This window comes from Eumetopias jubatus, unplaced genomic scaffold, assembly GCF_037043125.1.
Source record: "Eumetopias jubatus isolate StellerSeaLion01/CBP00866 unplaced genomic scaffold, mEumJub1_p1.0 scaffold_8, whole genome shotgun sequence".
Classification (NCBI taxonomy): Eukaryota; Metazoa; Chordata; class Mammalia; order Carnivora; family Otariidae; genus Eumetopias; species Eumetopias jubatus.
The window spans coordinates 76,927,060-76,943,242 of record NW_028274814.1 but is presented as its reverse complement, the minus strand read 5'-3'; the positions used below and the strand labels follow the sequence as shown (position 1 = coordinate 76,943,242).

The following is a 16,183-nucleotide window of genomic DNA, read 5'->3' as shown; positions in this document are numbered from 1 at the left end:
ATCCCCCTGGTCTTCTTAGCTAGTTATTTATAGCCCCCTAGGCCCTGGCTGAGGAGCTGGATCTCTCCTCCCTCAAATGTCAGCAGCTGTGAACATTGCCCCAGGGATGCAGCCAGATGTGCCGATCACTCCAGATGCGTGGTGCCAGGATTTGAGAGAGGCAGCAGGGCCTTTTCTGCGGTCTGTTTGGCTGTTCTCTGCAGCCCAGCCCATCCAGATGTCCCTCAACTGAGTCAAGTCGGAGCCCACACCTGTACCTCGGGAGGGTCAGGACAGCTTCCCCAGAGTTCCCCATTCCCACAGCCCTGCCAAGCTACTCTGTGCGCCCCAGAACCGTCAGCTGCTCGAGACTATCTGGATTTCTTTGCATAAATTAGGACAGTATTTATTTTGAGACTGAGTCTGTAGGGGAAAACTGTGGCTTAGAGGGGCAGAGGGGACGGGACACTGTCTTCTATTACTAATGTCCGCATCGGGCTCTGCCCCGAACAGAGCGCAGAGTGGGCAGGCTCTGCACGAAGCGCTTCACTCTCCATGCAGACGGTCCTCACAGGACCCTAAGGAGGCAGGCACGTCGCACCCCTGTTTGAGGATGAGGAAATGAGCTTCCCAGAGGTCAAGTAGCATGCTGAAGGTCACACAGAGGGTAAGCAACAAACTCCAGCCCAAGCCGACTGACTCCAAACTCTTGCCTTGAACCACAATACGACACACCCTCTCTTTAGCTGTTCCTTTACAGGTTTTTAAATGTTTCCTTGGGAAGTTCAGTGTAGAGAAGCGTGGAGCCCAGCGTCCGGGGCCGCCCAAGGGGAGAGGGGCGTCTTCTCTGCCTCCCGTGCCCTCCTACCCCTAGCCGCTCTGGCAGAGCTGGAGTAAGGGATGCGACGGGGGCGGAGACTTCTAGAATCACTGTTTCAGGCACAGTAGGCAGCAGGTCAGAGCAAGACCACTGCCCTAGCCTACCAAGACCCCGTGGCCCATCAGGTCCCTTCAAACACGGAACTTCTGCGACTCTGAACCCAGTGTGTCCTCGACGGCATGGGTGTTGAACACGCAAAGGGGCTCTTGTTCTCTGGCCATACCTTGCTCTCCAGGAGATGATGAATTCCTCAGGGATGGGGATTGTGGCTTCTTCGGCCTCTGTGCCCAAGAACCTGGCACAGAGTAGAGGCGCAATAAATCCAAAATTACGCCGGATGAAAAAGAGGGTAGTGGTGGTCATCTGTGAGCGGGGTACTTCAAGGTCCTAGCAAGGACACCCCGTTCACATCCTGGGGAGCCAGCCTCACCCCATTCACCCCCCCCCTCCGCTCCTCACTTCTTTCTTGCCTCCACTCCCCTGACCTACAGAGACATCATCTAAACCCACCCTGAAAGACACCTCTGGGGAAGATTGGTACAAGCCCCTAGGCCAGGACCTCCTCAAGGTCTTTCTGGAGATTCTGGGGCCAGAGGTAAGTGCTTCCAAAAAGGAATCGTTAAGACCTGTAACCAGGTCAGACCCTGCCCTCCAGCCAATTCAGCCACTGGGGCTACAGAGGGTCCTCCTGGGGGCATGTAGCATGGCTGAAGCCCCCAGCCCACCAGAGGGTGGACCGCAGCGTCCCTGCAGGGGCCCACTGGAGCCAGTAATGTTGAGCTGGCTGCAGAAAGGCATTTTGCAACTCAGACGGATTTCTTCTTGCTCATGATTAGAGTATGGCCCAGTGGCTGCCTCCCTGACCATAATCTCTGCTGGCACAGGCATCTCCAGGGCTGGGCGGTGTAGGCTGTTAGAAGGAGGGCTGATCTAGAAGCTGGGACACCTGAGTTCTCTGCCTGCTCCCCGCCACTGATTAACCATGCCATCTCTGGCAAGTTATTTGCCCCTTGGGCCCCCAGGTTCCTTATCTGTAAAAGGAGTGGTTTGGATTGGATCAGAGCATCCTAAACCCGAGATTACTGTGTATCCCCCCCACTCCCCGCCCCAGAGAGTCTGACTGAGTCTGTGAGAGGGCCCAGAAATCTGTTTTTCACAGATCTTTCTAAGTGATTTTGATATAATGTCAGGTTTGGGGGATCCTACAGATGAGATAATCTTATAAATCTACTTGCAGCTCTTAAAGAGCCAAGATTCTGGTAAACAGAACAATGGTATCAAGATGTTTCAGTGCTGTGGGGTTTATCAGAGGGCAGGTGGGGGGTAGTTTACCTCCCCAGTCCTCCTAGTCATCATCATTACTATTATGGTGATTTTGCCTCTGGTGTTATTGTTATGCAGGAACGTGCCAGGGCCCCCATCTGTTTGTTCCCATCCCTAATGGAAGCTCTGGCTCCAAGGTCCCTGGCTTACCTCAAGGTTGGGAGTGGGCTGGGAGAGAAGGGAAGGGTGGATGGGGCCTCTTGGCAAGGGAACCTTTCTTCCCTTCTCTCCTGGGTGGAGTTTGGCTGGTCGGGCTCTGGCACCGACCTCTGGGGCTTAGCAAGTGTCTTCCCACCCATATCCCTCCCCGACTTTCTGTCTCAGCTGCCGCAGCCCGGCGACTGCCCCCTCTCCTCCTCCTGTCGGGACTTCCTCTCCAGATTCCCTGAGTCCTTACCAACCTCACTCCTGAGCCTCGCTAATCTGTTTGCCACCCCCTCTGCTTCCTTGCCTTGCCTTGCACATGCCATTCTCCCCACCTGGAATGTCACCCCCCTCACCCCACACTGATTCACATTTCTGGGCTCCTCCAAAACCCAGCTCAAAACTCCCTACTTCATTCGGCCCGGATCGGCTCAGTTCATTCCTGTTTGCTGTCTACTCACTGACGCTTGGAATAACAGGATCAGAAAAACTGCTTTAGACTCAGAAAACTAAGTCGACATGGCCTAAACCAGCTCCCTCATTCGATAGACGAGAAAACTGAAGCCCCAGAGAGGTTGTGCCATGGTCAAGGTCACACAGTAGTGAGATGTTCAAAAGAGTTGGCTTCTTCGCAAGAGGCTTTCAAGTATTTTATGTTTTTGTTTCCTCAACACACTGTGATCAATAGGAGGGCAGAGGCTGTGTTTTTGCTTTTGTCTTTAACGTCCTTTATCTTCACTGTGGTATGTGCGCACGCGTGTGCGTGCTCTGTGTATCCAGGGGCTATCAGGACGAGGATTCTAAAACTCACAGTGGTACAGATGTTTGACTATGTACTTCACGTGACCTCAGATCAGCCCTGTGAAGAGGGAGCCCAGACACTGCTATTTTACAGAGCAGAAAACTGAGACTTAGAAAGGTGTGGCCTGGGAAGTTAATGGCCGAACGAGGTCTAGAACTCCAGCCCGCTGCCTCCCAGCCCAGAGCCCTGATTCCCCACAACGTCTTTCTTCTAGCTCTCTCCTGATGGTCCGGGCTGGGGCCCTGGACTAGTCGACGGGGTGACCTCTGCCATCTTTTGCATTCATTCTGCTTTCTTCATCTTGGGCTGAAGGAGACCCCGTCTTTGGCTTCCTGCCCCCCTCCCCATCCTGTCCCACCGCTTTCTCCTTGTGCCCCCCCCCATGTCATTGCTGGTACATAGACACATACACATATACGTAGAACTGCAGGTGTCTAGGGCAACAGACCACAGGGGAAACCACATCACCTTTGTTGACACTGGAGGGAGGCAGGGGCACGGGGTGAGGGACTTGCTTCGTCCCCTCCCCCTGCCTTAGTCCCCACAGTCATCTGGCCTACCAACCTGAGCCACCTGGACTTGTAGCCATGCCCCGGCCTCTTCTGGACTTAGCCATCCAACTCTGGCCCAGGAGGATGTATCCCCTCTTCCCTTACATCTTGAAATCCAAAGCGGGGGTCTGGCTGGCTGCCCCCCCCCAGTCCTAACTGGAATACTTACATAACTCCTCTAATCCTGCCTTGCGATGCCAAGAGAAAGGTGGGAACCAGGGATGAGAGCACATGGTTGGGGCCAGTTAGGAGGTACACTTGGCATCTAGAACATCACACGTAGATCAGCTGAGACCTCAAGCAGCCAGGTTTACACGAGGGCAGCAGCTTCTCCATCGTTCTGACCTGCCACAAGATACTGCAAAGGCTCGGAATCAGACATTCGGGATTAAGTCACTTACTGGCTTTGTGGATTTAGGCAAATCATTTTGCCTTTCTGAGCTTAAGTTTGCTCCCTAAAACAATGGGGATAATAATGAGATATAAGTGAAGGCGCCTTGGGCAGCACATGATACAGAGGAGACGCTCAATAAATCCAAATTATCTTCCCTCCTTCCTTCCTGCCTTCCACGTGTTATATCTGGTCCCACGAGACCCTTTATTTGGAGGTGGAGACCTACCTCCCCTATCAATCTGCAAATCCCGAGCCCTGTGAATTGGCATTTGATCCCAGGTTCAGAAACTGCAGTGCAAGGCCCAACCCAACCCAATGAAAATGGCTGTCCTCCGAGATCTCACGGAGGCCTTAGGGAATGAGCACTTTCTGATTGGCTTTGTGGGGAGTGTGTGGGAAGTGTGGGTTAGGGAGGGATTTTGGCGTCGGCTACCGAATCTAAAAGGCAGGGACAGGAGCCCTGAGTGTCGACCGGTTGACTTTCTGGAGCTTTGAATCCTGGCACAGGGTGGGCACTCAATAATATTTGTTGAATGAGTGAATGGCCCCATCACTTACTAGTTGGGTAACTTTGATCAGATTTCTTAACCTTCGTGGGTCATACTTTAATTGTGAGCATAAGCATAACAAGAATTATTAAGAATAAATGACCTAATGTTTGCCAAGGGGATAGCATAGGGCTGCTACATGGTATATAGTCAGTGAAAAGTAGCCAGGTAAGGGAAGGAGAGGAGAAAGAGAAGGTCAGGTAGGCCCAGAAGCCCAAAGAGAAGCAGAAGGAGTGTGCCCTGGGGCTTGGGACTGGCCAGAGACTCCAGCAAGACTTGAGGGAGTCAAGGCAGGTCCTGCGGGGCTAATGTCTTCTGCAACGTGCTTGGCTGAGTAGCCTGGGAGAGAGGCCTGACTCCAGAGCCTTGCAGAGAAACTTCCCATGGTAGCCAGGATAGAGGAGAGACAGGCAGCCTGCACTTTCCTGCCTCATGTCTCTCAGGGTTCCTGGAGGCTCTTTGACATATCCCAACAAGGGGCACGGGACTTAGAAACTGGCTTAAGACCCTGCCTCGGGTGGGAGGGTGGCGGTGCTGGAGTGAGAAGTTCAGCTGTCCAGGGAAGGAGGGACACTATCCAGCTTCCCGGGTGCAGGTCTCACATGTTGTCTTTCTGTCTATACTTTGGGGACAGGGAGTCCTGGTGTGTGTACAAAGTGCTGGATACTTGGGGGACAGACAGAGGCAGGCGGAGATACCCCTTTTTGCTCCAATCTCTTAGAACTCAGTGATTAGGTCAAAAAGAAAAAGAAGGCTCAGAAACAAATACATGAATGATGCACATGGCAGAAATGAGCCAACAAGTGCCTGATTTCAGTCCAGAAATAACTATAGGAGTCCTGGGGTGTATTGGGGGGGCAGACATTGCAGGGTTAAAAGAGAGAGACAATGTGAGGGAGGGGAGAGGCTAGGAGCCTGACGTAGCCAAGCAATTTTTCTGGAAGCCATGGGCACAGAGGAGGGATCTGGAAGGAGAGTCATCTGGTTTGGAGGTGAGAGCTGGGAAGAATGCACCTGAGGTAGAAGAACATGCGTCTTGCAGAGTCGTCATGGGAAAAATGGGTGTCCAGGTTGGGGGGGGGGATGTCCTTGAAGGCCATGAACATCTGTCTCACTTCAGCAAATAACTCATAGAGAACTTCAGCTCTGTGCAAGCTACTTAGCAAGACACTACAAGAAATGCACCCATGACTAAAGGGCTCGAGGGATGTCCGCTCTTGAACATTCTTGGCAAGGAGAGTTGAGACACGTCGACTAGGTGGATGAAGGTCAAGACTGACAAAGTGCTGGGGTGGGGTCCTTTAAGGGAGGGAGAGAATCCCTCTGGCTATGGGAATCCTGGAGAGGCTGCTGGAGAAGGTGGTTCTAGACCCCAAGGATTGGAAAGATTTCAACAGGAGCAGCAAGGGACTGGAAGGGCATCACATGTGGAGGAAACATGATGAGCCAAAGAAAGGGAGTAGGAAGGCACGGGGGCATGTTGGGGAGCAGACAGCAGCCCAGTTTAGCTGAAATAATCCAAGAAATAACAGCAACTAATATTGAGCACTGCGTACCAGGAGCCACTGGGCAGAATAGCGAGAAAAAAAAAAGGGAGACGGGGGGGGGGGCGGGGGATGTTTGCGAAGTGTGCTGCCATGTTGTAGAAGGGCTTGGATGCCAGGCAAGGAGCTTGTGAGGGTAAGTTAACAAGAGCAGAGGGGTTGGATCTGCCTGCTACGTGGGCCCTGGGACAAGGAAAGGAACTATGGTAGGAAGGCAGCTTCTAAAAATCCCAGGTAGTAACAAGTGGTGAGGCCCGAGCTGTGCTTGTGGGAACAAGGGTCTGTGGTCAGAAGCTGGACCTTGCCATGGCTAAGCCCTCCTAGGCCATTGTGGACTCTTGCTTCCCATGTGGCTCTGCCTCAGTTTCTCCTTCTGTAGAATCGTGAGGCTCTTGGGGTTCCTAGGATAGAGGGAGGGAGGATGGGTAGGAAGTCAGAGGGAAGCTGCATCCTGCCTTCCAGAGGTGATGCCTCCCACCACAGGAGAGTCTAGTGTTTCGGGTTGTGGACCTCTCCCCTTCCCAGAGCCAGCCGCTGTGTCTCCCACCCAGCAGACTGCCAGAGGCCACAGGGCTGATAGGCTAGGCAGGGAAGCACAATGGGGAGGTCCTCAGCCCCTGACCCCTGAGTCTGACCTTCTGGTCCTGTTAAGGGGGGTAGGGGGCGCAGAGAGAACTGCTGGGCAGAGCTGGCCCAGAGCTGAGTTTATTAGCTGAGGGAGGGCTGGAGGCGGCTGCATTCCGACTCACAGACTGGAACATTTCTGTGATCCGCTGTAATGCACTGGGAGACACTGGGCACATTGCTGAAGTTTGACTCATAGGGACCGGGAGGGGGAAAGAAGGGGGGAGGGTTGTGGGGGGGAGAGGAATGGGAGGAAGAGAGGAAGAGGAGAGGAGGGAAGGAAATCCCTTGAGAAATTTCTTTAAAAAAAGAAAACTTTCAAAATCAGCACCACCCCCACCCCCTTTTTCTTTTAATAGGAACAGGCTGGACCCTTCTGTTCCCCTCAGCAGGCGTGGGGGGGGGCAGGGGGGAGGGCTGGGCAGTGATTCAAATCAGATCCTGGAACTTTCCTCAGGCAAGTCGTGTTGGTGAGGGGTATGCGGGGGGGGGGGGCGCGGCGGGGGTGTCCGTCTGGGATTCCTTGCCCGGGACTTGGGACTCCACGAGTGTCCCACGTCCCTATGTGCGGCTGTTGGCCGGTGGGCTGTACGCGCACGCCCTTGCCAGCGCGGGGGTCCCTCCCAGAAGTGTGTCTGTGTGAACGATTCTGCCCCTGTGTAAACAGGGCTGTGCGCTCGTGTACGCTGTGTGTGCAAGGCTGCGTGCGCTCAGGTATCGGGGTTTCCGGGAATTGTGCGCCGGTCGGCGCGCCGCGCCTCGGGCTGGGCGGCAGCGCGGCGGCCGCGCGCGGGTCGGGGCCGCGTCCCGCGTTCCGGGCTCGGCGCTGCCTCCCGGGCCGCGCGGGGTGTCCGCTGGCCGCCCGTGCGCCGCGCCGGGCAGTGTCTGCCGCGGTGGTGTGTCCCCGGGCCGCGAGCGCCTGCCCCCTCCCTCCCCTCCCCCTTGGCCCGCTCTCAGACTCAGATAAAGCATTTCCTTCCATTGTCATCCTACCCGGCCGGCCGGGCTGCCAGGGCCCTCCCCCTCCCGGCCCCCTCCCTTCCTCTCGCCGTCTCTCAGTCGCTCTGCAGCCGCCGGCGACTGGGGGGATGTGAGGCCGGCGCCCCAGCCCCCCCGCCCCGCCATGAGCCCCCCGCTCTGAGGGCCCCGGCCCCTGGATGCACAGCCCCGGCGCTGGTGAGTACTGGGCTGCCGCCCCCCGCCCCGCCCGCCCCGCCCCGCGCGCTGCACCCAGCGCCGCCCGCCCGGGCTCGGGCTCGGCTCCGGCTCCGGCTCGGGCTCCGCGCGGCCCGCGGGCCCGGCCTGGAGGGCGCCCCCCGACCGCGCCCGCCCCGCCCGGCTCCGCAGGGGGTGCGGGGGGTCTCTGGCAGGGCCCCCGGTCGGGGCCGGTTCCGGGGCCGGAGGGCTCGGGCCTCCCGCGGGGCGCCCACATCCGCCCGCCCCGGGGCAGCGACAGGCCCGAGGGAGGGAGTTGGAGGCCCCGGGCCGCTGGCGCGCAGGCCGGGGCGTCCCATCACCCCCAAGCCCGGGGAGGACCGACCGGCGGACCCGGGAGGGAGGGACGGCCGCCGCGGGGCCCGGGAGGGGGCGGTGCTCCGGGGCGGAAGGTTTGGAAGCGCGAGGGCAAAGGGCAGGACCCGCTGAGTTGGGGCCGGCCTCTTGGCGCTGGACATCAGCGCCCCCATCCCGCGGGTCCCGGGAGGGCCGAACTCCGACCCCTCGGCATGGGGGGGGCGGGAAGTGATCCCCTGGAGGGAGGCTCCCGGACCGTGAGGTTTCTCTGAGGACCGTCCCCCGCCCTCGCTCACCCATCAGGACGAAGAGACACCTGTGCCCAAGTGAACTGCTGAGGTGCGGGCAGCGGCGCGGGAGGGTGGGGACCGCAAGACTGTGTACTGAGGGGTGGGGGACGGGATGTGCGCCCCCCAGGCCTCGGGTCTGTTGGTGCTGGGAAACGTGAGCAGGGGGCGAATCCGGCAGCTGGGCCGGGCTCTGATGCCCTGAGTTCCTAGGCCTGTACAGGGCTAGGAGAGAGCCCTCTGGAACTTGCAGGCCACCCAGTTCCCCCAGCCCCATTTCCTTCTCTCTGGCTACCCATTCGGATCTGACCTCTCCAGCCACCGCTGCTACCCTCCTACCCACCCCACCCCCACCACAGTCCTGGCCATTCCCTTGTCTCTGCTGGCTGTCCTGCATACCGAGGCCTCCTGCAGCATCTGGACACTGGCTGTCTTGCTGCTGCCCATCCCTCCCCACACCCAGAGTCAACATCTGCTTGAGGCCCAGCTCTGCCTGCCAGTTTTTAGGTTGAGAATGAGACATTGGCCCTCAACATCTGGACTCAGCCTGTTTCCGAGACTTGCAGCAGGACCCATGGGGACCTTCCTCAAGACCACTGCCCAGCCACTGGGCTGAAGGAAAGGAGACTGTGACTTAGTTCCCTACCCCCTAAAGGGGTATTTTGGCAGCCCATATCTCCCCAACAAGGACCCCATAGGCCAGGTCCCTAAAGTGGTTTGGCTGCCACACACACTTCTCACTCCTCACCCCAGCCCTCTTACACTTCCCAGGCTCCTTTTCTGGCTTCTGCAAACCACTGTCAGCTCCTCATTGCTTATCAGCTCATCCTCCTTACTCTCTGCTCTGTGTTCCCTCTATCCACCTCAGTTTGTAAGTGATTTTCTTCTTCTTCTGTAGTCACTTTAGAGGGAAACTAAGGTACAAAGCAGTCACTGTGTTGTACCCGGTGAACCTAGACTGGAACCGGCTCTGGACGACATACCAGGCCTCCTTCCCTGCCTTTAGTCCCCTGATGTTCCTCCACCCAGGAGGGACAGGCTCAGAGCTGCCTCTTGGTGTTACATGTAGAATGGCCCTGGGGCAGTGTTCTCCTGAGGCCTCTGTGTTCTTTGCTTCGGCCCCTGGGTGGGTGTTTCTCTGGCCACTTGGTCTTAAGCTGGGATCCTGAAGCTGGCAAGGTTGCATTTGGGTCTTGCATTGACCTTCCCAAGAATCTAAACTGGTCACTCTGCTTTGACACTGAAGCTCAGTTTCCCCCTCAATAAAATGGGGACAACATTTCAGGTGCACTTCCCAGAGCACAGAGGAAGAGAGGTTGACTCGAAAGAAATGGACCGGCGTCCACCATAGGGGCTATCATGCTGCCCCCAACTTCCTTCAGGGATGCTGGACAGACCCCAGCTTTCGTCCGTGATGGCTTCTGGGAATGAGCGTTTGGAACTCTTTCTTTCTCCATTCTCTCCCCAACCCTCATTTAAAACACTTGGGAGTGATGAACGCATGTGTGATGGGGTTGGGGACCCTCCTATAGTTGTAGGCATCTTGGCCCAAGGACCTGGAAGGCAGAAGCTGGTGTAACCCCAGCCTCCTGTTGTCTTTCTCCGGGCCTTTCATTAAGAGCTAGTAATTTTGAAGTTGCGGGGGCCCGAAAGAAGATGAGCTAAGGCAAGGTTCAGGGTCACCCAGCCAGGGAATGGTAGGCTGAGTGGGGCCAGAACCAGACCCTCTAACTCTCCTGGTGCCCATTCCCCTGGCCTTCCCCTCCTCTGGCGTGGCTGAGGTCCTGCCCATGCCCACCTTTCACACGTTGGCTCTGGCCTGTCCTTAGTCAGACTTAAGACTGGCTGGGAGGTATTGCTAGAAGCAGGGGCCAGAGTAAGGCCTGGGAGCTGGGGGGAAGGGCATCTGTCCAGGACTATGCATTTGTGTGTGTTGGATTTGTTCACTAGATGGGGCACTTCCTCTGGGGCAGGAAGCTTTGATTTCCTGTGGTGGGGGCGTTGGTAGGATTAGGAGTGGGGGGCTCAGCTCTGGGCCATCCCTGATGTTGTTTAGAACCACAGAGGGGCACTTTCTGTCTAAGGCTGCTTCCCCCAAGCCAGGGGAGGCAGGAGGAAGAGCACTGGTGAGGAGGCCCAAGCTGAGGCCAGAGAAGGAGGCCACGAGGGCAACGAGATGGTGTGTGTGTGTGGGGGGGGGGTAGTGGTGGGCAACACAGCAGGAAGCCTGGTCAGCAGGTGACCCTGCCGGCTATTGTGTTTCCCTGTGCTATTTCCCCCCTGTTTCTGTGGTAACCTTCCCCGGGGGACCCTGGCCTTCGGGCCGCAGGAAGGTGCCCCCAGACAGCCCTTTCCTTAGAAGCCTAAGTATTAGGAGGAGTCCTTAGATCGGGCCACCTCCCTAGCCCTTTTGGCTCCTGAGGACCAGGGCCTGGGAATCCAGGCAAGTGGTTTGAGCGAGTACTGATGGGGGTGGTACCTGGGTGTAGGCCCTCTTGAATCTCCTGGGTGGGGGGTGGGGGGCGGGCAGGGGAAGAGGAGGGTCTGCTGGACTTTGGGGAGGACTCTATCTCCCCTCATTCCATCTCTCCACTGTCGTCCTCCAGCAGCCCGCCCTCTACCAGGGGAAGGTGGACAGCCTGCTGCCTGGCGCACGGGGGCTGGGTGGGGGTGGCGGAGGCGGGAGGGATGTTTTCATCAGCAGAGCATAGCACCTTTGGTCCTGGACCAGTTCCCAGAGGCAAAATACATTCAGGGGAGCGTCTGTTTAGTGGGGGTCACCATGTGATGAGTGTGTGTGCACCCTGGGTTTGTGGCGGGGGTCTGTTTGTGTGCCCCCTGGGCTCGGTATGTACATGTGGTGTTTCCGTGGCAGTTTTTGACCCGTGTGGTGGCTCTGTGTTGGGTGTTTGGAGAGTATGCACACGTGTGCTACAGATGTACGACACCCGTATCGTTGTGTACCTTTGCAGTTTATTGCTCTGTGTGGGATATATGGACATGTTTTGGGAGAACGTATACCTGTGTAAGAGTGGCTTTTTTTTTTTTTAATTTTTTATTTATTTGACAGAGAGAGACACAGCGAGAGAGGGAACACAAGCAGGGGGAGTGGGAGAGGGAGAAGCAGGCTTCCCGCTGAGCAGGGAGCCTGATGCGGGGCTGGATCCCAGGACCCTGGGATCATGACCGGAGCCGAAGGCAGCCGCTTAACGACTGAGCCACCCAGGCGCCCCAAGAGTGGCTTTTTAATAGAAGTCCAGATGTTTGCTGAAAAGCACTGTCTTCCAGTGCCAGTTCCTGCACCATTTGCTTCACCTGGGAGGGTGTTAAAAATAAAGATCCTTGGGCCCCATTCCAGACCAACTCAGAATCTGCAGGGTTGGGGCCTAGGAATCTGGATTATAATACATGCTTCAGGTGATTCTGGTGCAAAGCCGTGTTTGAGGACCACTGATCGGGGCCAGTCTTTTCGTTTTTTTCTTTTGAGAAGACTGAGACCCATAAAGGTGTGTGGTTTGTCCAAGGACACAGGGCTATGAAGAGGAAGATCTAGGAAAACTCAACCCTTTCAAGACCAGTCCTGGACCTACCCAAGCACCGTCTCTGTGTGCATGTGTACACGTGTCCACACTGGGCCAGATGGGGCTGGTGTATACACTAACTGGGCCTTGACCTTTCCCCCCGGGGTGCCAGGCTTCCTGACCTTGCTCTTCCTGTTACATCCTTGCTTTCTCCCCCCTGAGGAAATCCTGGAACTGTTGAGCATCTACTGTAAAGGTGATGTTGGCAGCCGGGAGGCCCCATTTACTGAGCCGGTCGGCCCCATTTACTGAGCCGGTCATTCAGCTAGTCATCCATTCATTGGAGGCTTACTGGCCCTGCCGTGTGCCAGGCACCAGGCACAGATACGCAGTGAACCCATAGGCAGAGCTTCTGACCTCAGGGAACTTCCACTTTAGTGGAGGAGACAGAAACAAGTAGGCAAGTAAAGAAATGAGTGTATATATCTAGTTACACACTGTGATAAGCCCTAAGGAGGAAATGAACTGGGTGCAGCAATAGAGAATAGCAAGGTCGGACTTCCTTCGATAGGGTGGCCAGGGGAGGCCTGCTTGAGAAAGTGACATTGCTGCCTTCTCTCACCTCCCCAGACCAGAAGTGGGCCCTCAGCGCTTCTGAGCATGCTTGGGAACTGCCTGGCTCCCGGTGGGGGCCCTGGGCTGAGTGCTGGCTGAGGACTGGAGCCTCTTTCCTGGCATGGCAGGTAGCAGGGTCTCTGCTCCCCAAGCAGGCCCCCTGAGGTTGGCTGAGGGGGAGAGGAGAAAGGGGAGCTGGACAGGGCTGAAACTGAGGCTGCTCCGTTGCTCTGAGGAGCGGCAACCTTTTCCCTGTGCCAGGCTGAGTCCGGGGCCAGGCTGAGTCCGGGCCCGACGCAGGCATGGTGTGGGGAAGGCAGCAGCCTCTCCCCAGCAGCTCTCAAGCACCACCCCATTCCTGCCGCTCCAGCCTCACCTTCCTCCCGCCTCATCCCCTTCCTCCTCATCTCCCCACCTGGGAACTCCTGTGCCAAGTCCCTCCTCTCTGGGTCCAGCCTGGCTGCCTCGGTAGCCACGGGGGATTTATTTGCCTGGCTCAGGAACCACTGTGGACAGGGTCAAGACTTAGAGAGGACCTGGCCCTGGAAGAGAGGACAGACCAGAGAGAGGCTCTGGGGCAGGAGCCGGAGAAGACCTGGCAAAGGAGAGAGCCGAGGCCGGCCGATCCGGGGTCCCAGCAGGAGAGAAGGCATGAAGGAGTCCTTTGGCTGGGTGCCCCAGAGCCTCTCCTGGGCCCTTGGAGTCTGCTTCCCAAACTGGGTGAGCCTCGCAGCCCAGGGGGCAGACATCAGCTAGTCCCCCTGCAGTCCTACCCCTTCTGCCTCTCAGGAGGCTAACTTTCACATCGGGCAAGGAGCCCTCAGACCCTCTCACCTCCAACCTCTTCTGCAGTGGGGGAGAGGGGGGTGTGTTCCCTGGGCGACATAGAGCTGAGGCTGCGGGGAGCTGCAGCCCTTTCCTTAGAGACCGAAGCATCAGGGGAGCCCCCCCAAGTACGAGAAGAGCCCTCTTCTGCCCCCTCCCCCTACTGCCTCGGCTGGCATTCTACCCGGGGCCTCCTTTAGGCTGCTCAGTGCCCAAGCCCCCTGGACTCCACTCCCAAGCTTAATCCCAGCCCCTCCATAACCCCTGCAGTAGGATGGGGAGGGGACTTTTAGTAAGGAGGGCACAGGGCTAATCTCACCATCCCTACCCCGCCTCCTTCCCACTTCCTATTTTCCCCCATGTTGCCTGCAGGGATTGGAAACCCTGGTGGTCAGAGACCTTGGGCCTGCAGGGAGAGCCTCGGCCCTGGGAAGAGCGAGGACTACCCCATTCCCGCTCAGGAGTACAGCCCAGCTCCCTGCAGAGCCCGTTCCAAGGAGCCCAGCGCTGGCTCCTGCTGTCACTCCCAGCCCAGGAAGTCTCATTCCTGCCTCCTCTCCAGCTCCCAGGAAGGCTGGGAAAGGCGGGGCCGGCTGGGAGCCGCAGGTTCGGAAAGAGTCCGGGGTGGGGGAATTCGGCAACTGGGCTGTAACCGTCCTGTTTTGTTTGCCCCACAAAGCTGCCCGGGCATCCGCTGCGCCGCCGGGGCGTTCAGGTTGGAGAACTGCTCTCAGAATGACAGGCTGGTGGCACCCGGTTGGGGCAGGGGGTGGGGGTGGGGTGCAGGGGGGAGCCCCCAGCGAGGGGGAGCTGGAGGGTTAAAAATAGCAGCAGCCGGGTTTCGGTTAGCAAATGTGGAGGCGGGGAGCTGGAGGCGGGGCAGGAGGCGGGCAATGTTTGCCCGCCGCGCAGGGCTGTGTTTCCCCTGGGTCCCAGGAGTGAGTCACGGTGGAGACGCTGAGGAGGTGCCGGCCCTGCACCCCCACCCCCACCGGGGCGAGGGGCTGAGAGCAGCCTCGTCGCTGTGGTTCTAGAGGATGTGCATCCCCCTTCCAGGCCTTGAGGGCCGTCTCGAGAGTTGGGCCACCGGGATTGTAGGATGGGCGGGGGGGGGGGGGGGGGGTGAGAAGAAACGTACCCTTCTGAGGCCAGACACCTGGCTTGGATTCCGGGTGGCCCTGTGTGAAGCCGCGGAAGGGCCCTGAGTCTTGGTTTCCCAGTCTTTCAAGTGGGAATTTTCTCAGATGCGGAGGCAAACACGGGGTGGACTCTAAAGCACCCTACAGATGTTAATTATCACCTTTGGACCCTCCTGTGCCCCTTGCAAAGCCTGGCATCAGAGCCTTCCAGTAAGGACACAGAGGGAGGGATGGGATGGCCTTGGCAGAGTCCCTGTTTCTCTTCCAGACAGCTAAGTGTAACCTCGGGCACGTGGCTCTCGGTGCCTCAGTTTCTCCATGTCTGTAACCCAAAGAGAACAACAGTTTCAGCCCCATGGAGCTGCTATAAAGATGAAAGTAAATAATGTCAGCGCCAAGCCTGGCATGAAGCCGGTGCACACAGAATATTCATGATTATCGATGTTATTGTTCATATTTTTGAAGGTCAGGGATAGGGACCGTTGAAGACATGAAGAACAGAAACTGGGCCCAGCCCCAGTTCACAGACAAAACCAGGCCAAATTCACTGTTCCAGATTCCTCCACCCATAAGGGCCTGGGATAGCAGGAGTCTGCAGCCAGAAGTCACAGGGTGGACCCTTTCTTCTCTCTTGTAGTCTGCTGCCCCCGGGCTCCCCCAGCGAGGCAGGCTGCCAGCCGACCTCAGGGCCTCCCAGCCAGCTGGCACTGGGGAAGGGTCTGGGATGGGGCCGCCCTGATGGGCCTCATGTGGGGTACCTTACCAGTATCTGCTGGGGTGACCTTTATTTTAGCCCCTCCCTGGCAGCTCTTAAGAGGAGCATAAGGCAGAGGAGGGCTGGGAAGGTCAGTGATGTCAGCAGTGAGTATTCCCAGCACTGTGGCCCTGGAAGAGGCAGGAGGCATTTCTTTCAGGAAATGACCATTATTCAGCCTACAGGCATTCATTAAGTCAGTCCTGATGTGGTGCCCAGCCCTGTGCTAGGCCCTCTGTGTGATTGAGGAGAGGCAGGGGTTGCGAGGTTGTAAATAACGCAGAACCTCAGAGGCTGTCAGCATCCAAGAATACGGTGCATGGAGTCCACGAAAGCCTGCTGTCTTAGTTCTCGTGGGAACCAGAAGCTGAACCTTGACTTCGCGGCCCATTGTGACATCTTTATCCGTGGGGGGTGTGTGTGTGTGTGTGTGTGTGTGTGTGTGTGTGTGTACGTGTGTACATATACATATGTATTCTGTTTTATTATTACAGAGGCAGTTCTTGTGCATTGTAGATGATCAGACAGCACAGACAAGCAAAAATTCAAAAATTGAGAAGCATTCCACTCCCAGCGGTCAGAGGCCACTGCCACAATACCTCTTCGCATCTCCCTGTTTCCCAACATGCCTTTCTAGGTCATAGTTTTTACGAAAATGAGATTACACTGCACATGCTGGTTTTTCAGTGCTTGCCACCTTCCACAACAGTAAATTTTAATCTCATCGAATTCCCACTTGGT

The 16,183-nt window shown here is 57.1% G+C and overlaps 1 protein-coding gene across 1 annotated transcript in view; it reads left to right on the top strand.

Moving 5' to 3' along the window:
- The first annotated feature begins 7,852 nt into the window (after positions 1–7,852).
- Positions 7,853–16,183, top strand: part of HDAC7 (histone deacetylase 7) — a 35,855-nt gene continuing 27,524 nt past the window's right edge. Inside the window, exon 1 of the mRNA XM_088026024.1 lies at positions 7,853–7,965. Within this exon, the coding sequence (XP_087882150.1) occupies positions 7,947–7,965 (19 nt within the window). The 5' untranslated portion in view covers positions 7,853–7,946. The remainder of the gene's footprint in view (positions 7,966–16,183) is intronic.